This window comes from Myodes glareolus, chromosome 2 (assembly GCF_982192425.1).
Source record: "Myodes glareolus chromosome 2, mMyoGla1.1, whole genome shotgun sequence".
In the NCBI taxonomy this organism is placed as follows: Eukaryota; Metazoa; Chordata; class Mammalia; order Rodentia; family Cricetidae; genus Myodes; species Myodes glareolus.
Window position 1 is genome coordinate 110,546,879 of NC_142027.1, and position 2,999 is coordinate 110,549,877.

Sequence of the window (2,999 nt, forward strand, 5' to 3'; positions counted from 1 at the left end):
CACCACGCTCCTGCATCAGCTTCTGGTTACTGGGTACATGTACCATCATGCCCAGCCCCATCCTGGTAAAATTTTAATCTCCAGATTATCATTTTTTCCCATCTTCCTATGAAGATGTCAGACTGGACCCAGGAAGGGCCCATCGCAAAGACACCAAAGGACGATCCAATTGAGAGCGTTCATCCCAAGCCTGCCATAAACACCAGGGCTGAGCCGGTGGCAAGCAGTAGCTTCCAACTTTTATTTGAGAAAAACAGAAAGTACATGTATCAAAAGAGCATACAGATTGACAGAGGGGTGGCCAGTGGTGGCTACTGGGGATGGGCATCAGGCTGATGGCTTCTACTTGGCTCCAGACTATTCTGACTTCGCAGCTTCCGGACCCCCAATCTGGGCGCGGGCCTCGAAAGTGACGGGAATGGTGATCTCCGCTGACTGTGTGGCTGTTTTGGGCAGCGGAGCCTCCACGGTAAGTGTGCCCTCAGGGGACAGCGAAGAGGACACCAGGGTGGGGTCCACACCGGGAGGCAGCCTGGACGCGAAGAAAAACAGGACAAGGGTTACACATCCCTTCAGACCCCGGGCCCTCTGCTCTCTTCCCTGGATCCGCTTTCCCCCACCCCTCCATGCAAGGAACCAGAACTCACGTGTATTTCCGGGTAAAGCACCGAGAGATGTAGCCATGTTCGTCCTGTCTTTCTTCGTGCTTGCCTGTGGGTGGGGACCGAAGGAGGTCAGAGGCAACCCTTTGCTGTCCTAGCCGGCACCACCACCTGCTAAGGAGTGGCTGGGGCTCTAAGGCAGCACACAATTCAGAGGGCGGCGGGAAGCCTGACTGCCTGGAATCTTAAAACTTTCCAGAGAGTTGGTTACTGGGATTTGGGATGCTAGGAGCCGCCGCGCTGGGCTTGGCTCTGACCTAGACTGGACACCAGCGCAGGCGCACTCGGAGTTGTGTGCACGCCCCCTCCGCTGCTGGGACTAGGGACCCTGGCAGGAGTCCCAGCACTTCCTTATTTGGGAATGGGGTCTTCCAGAAGGTGCGTTGCTGCGGGTAGAACTCAGGGCCTCCCGTTGGCTAGGCAAGGCTCTTTCCGGAGCTGCATCCCCAGCTGTTGGTCCTTATCATCGAGGATGACAGGGCTCTTAGGAGCAATCTGAGCCCTGGGTTCCGCAGCAAGGGAAGCTGCCTAGGGAGAACGGTGCTGACCTCCCGGCCCCTGAACTCATTTCTAACTTTCCGGGCTCCCATCCCTCTTGGTTTCACACCCCCCACCCCGTTCACCCCGCCTACAGCCACCATGGCGCTCAGCCCGCCAGCTTCTTCGCTTGTGGGGGACAAGGGAGACTCACCGGTGATCTCCACCACGCCTTCCTTGGTCTTGACCGTGAGCTCCTCCGGAGCGAAGTGGTTGACGTCCAGGGACACGCGCCAGCGATCGGCCGTCTGCCTGATCTCCGAAATGCCGCTGCTCAGCTGCCGGTTGAGCGCACGGCTGAAGGCGGGCGCAGCCAGGGGTGCAGCCAGGGGCGCGGCCAGGGTCACTGCAGCGGGTCCTTCGGCGGTCGCGGCGGGTAGCGGGCGCACATAGCCGGGCCAACCAGCGGTGCTGAACCACTGAGACCACTCATCGGGCAACCGAGGCACCCCAAAGGCTTGATCGAAGAGGCGGCTGTGGGCCGGATACCAGTCCCGGAATGGTTCCCAGCTGGGGCTCCGCAGCAGCGAGAAGGGCACGCGGCGCTCGGTCATGTTCTTGGCTGTGTTGGTCAGGGCTGAGGATCAAGAAGCACTGGGCTGAAGATCCGAGAAGTGCCGAACTGGAGCCCCGGCTGTGCTTTTATGGGAGTCCTGCGGGTATTTTTAGCAGGCGGTGCTTCAGGTCTCTATTAATGGCAATGACCGTCTAGGGGCCTCCCCTCCCCGCTGCATTCCTCCCCGTAAGCTTACAGAGGGGACGGGCAGGCGGGGCCAGGAAGGTTCTGCCCCCATCTGGAAAGTTCTCTAGTCGAAGAAAACAAATGACTGTAATACCGGTAGCTGGAGCTGTTCCCACTGTGGGGCATTCACAGCCCGGGCTAGAACGCTGCCGGCTGAAGGGCGGTGGCCTGTGACCGGTCCCATCCTTCTGTTGAGAATACAACTAGGAGAAGTTAGGTCCTTTGTGTCGCAACTAGAAGCAACTGAGCCTGATCTGAACCAGACGGTGGCCTGTGGGGACACACACATGCCACGGCACACCTGTGGAGACCGCAGGACGACCAGAAATCCTCAACTCTCTCCTCCCATGTGTATCCTGGGGAGCGAAGGCTTGGTGGTTGACAGGGTCTTTTATTGACCCTGGAGCTTGAAAACTGGCTGGGCAGCGAGCCCCTACAATTCTTCTGTCCCTGTAACTGCCCTACCCCTCCAACCCAGGACAAGGATTGGTGGCTCAGGCAGCTACACTCAGCTCCCTGCCTCCACCCAGCCCGGTCCTCCCCACCAGACAGGCTTTGACTATATAGCTGTGGTTGTTCTGGAACTCTCTGTAGACCAAGCTGGCCTCGAACTCAGAGATCTGCCTGCCCCTGTCTCCCGAGAGCTGGAATTAAAGACATGCACTACTATGCCCAGCCATGCCTGCTTTTACATGGGTGCTGTGTGTCAGGTACAAGAAAAACTCGGGACAAAGGGCTATCTGTGGTGTTGATTAACATACCAAAGTGGCATGCTGGCCTCCAGGCTCACTCAGTGTCAGGGATACCTGTTACCTAATCTTGGCTCTTCTCACCCCACCCCTTATCCTAAAGCTCTCCAGTTCATGAGCTTCCCACCCCAGCTTCCCATTGCCCTATAAGGCTACTATTTTGGCCATGCATTCTCTTGGTCCCCTCTCTCTTTTGTCTTCTCTCTTGGTCCCCTCTCTCTTGGTCCCCTCTCTCTTGGTCTCCTTTGCCCCTACTCTTTGCTTTCCTCTCCCATTCTCCCCCATCCTCAGCCTGGCCCAATCAGCTGG

The 2,999-nt window shown here is 57.9% G+C and overlaps 1 protein-coding gene across 1 annotated transcript; it reads right to left on the reverse strand.

The window, feature by feature from the left end:
* Positions 1 to 219: 219 nt before the first annotated feature.
* On the reverse strand, positions 220 to 1,930 carry Hspb1 (heat shock protein family B (small) member 1). The gene is made up of 3 exons (XM_048433851.3): positions 1,354 to 1,930; positions 648 to 711; positions 220 to 532 (listed from the first exon to the last, which is right to left on the reverse strand). The coding sequence occupies exons 1-3, from the start codon at positions 1,751 to 1,753 to the stop codon at positions 358 to 360; spliced, it is 639 nt and encodes a 212-aa protein (XP_048289808.1). The 5' UTR covers positions 1,754 to 1,930; the 3' UTR covers positions 220 to 357.
* Positions 1,931 to 2,999: the final 1,069 nt, after the last annotated feature.

Coding starts and splice junctions, on each gene's coding strand:
- Hspb1 (XM_048433851.3), bottom strand. CDS start 1,753: ATGACCGAGCGCCGCGTGCCCTTCTCGCTGCTGCGGAGCCCCAGCTGG. Junction 712..1,353: donor AGGCGTGGTGGAGATCACCG/GTGAGTCTCCCT, acceptor CCCCACCCACAG/GCAAGCACGAAGAAAGACAG. Junction 533..647: donor TGCTTTACCCGGAAATACAC/GTGAGTTCTGGT, acceptor CTTCGCGTCCAG/GCTGCCTCCCGGTGTGGACC.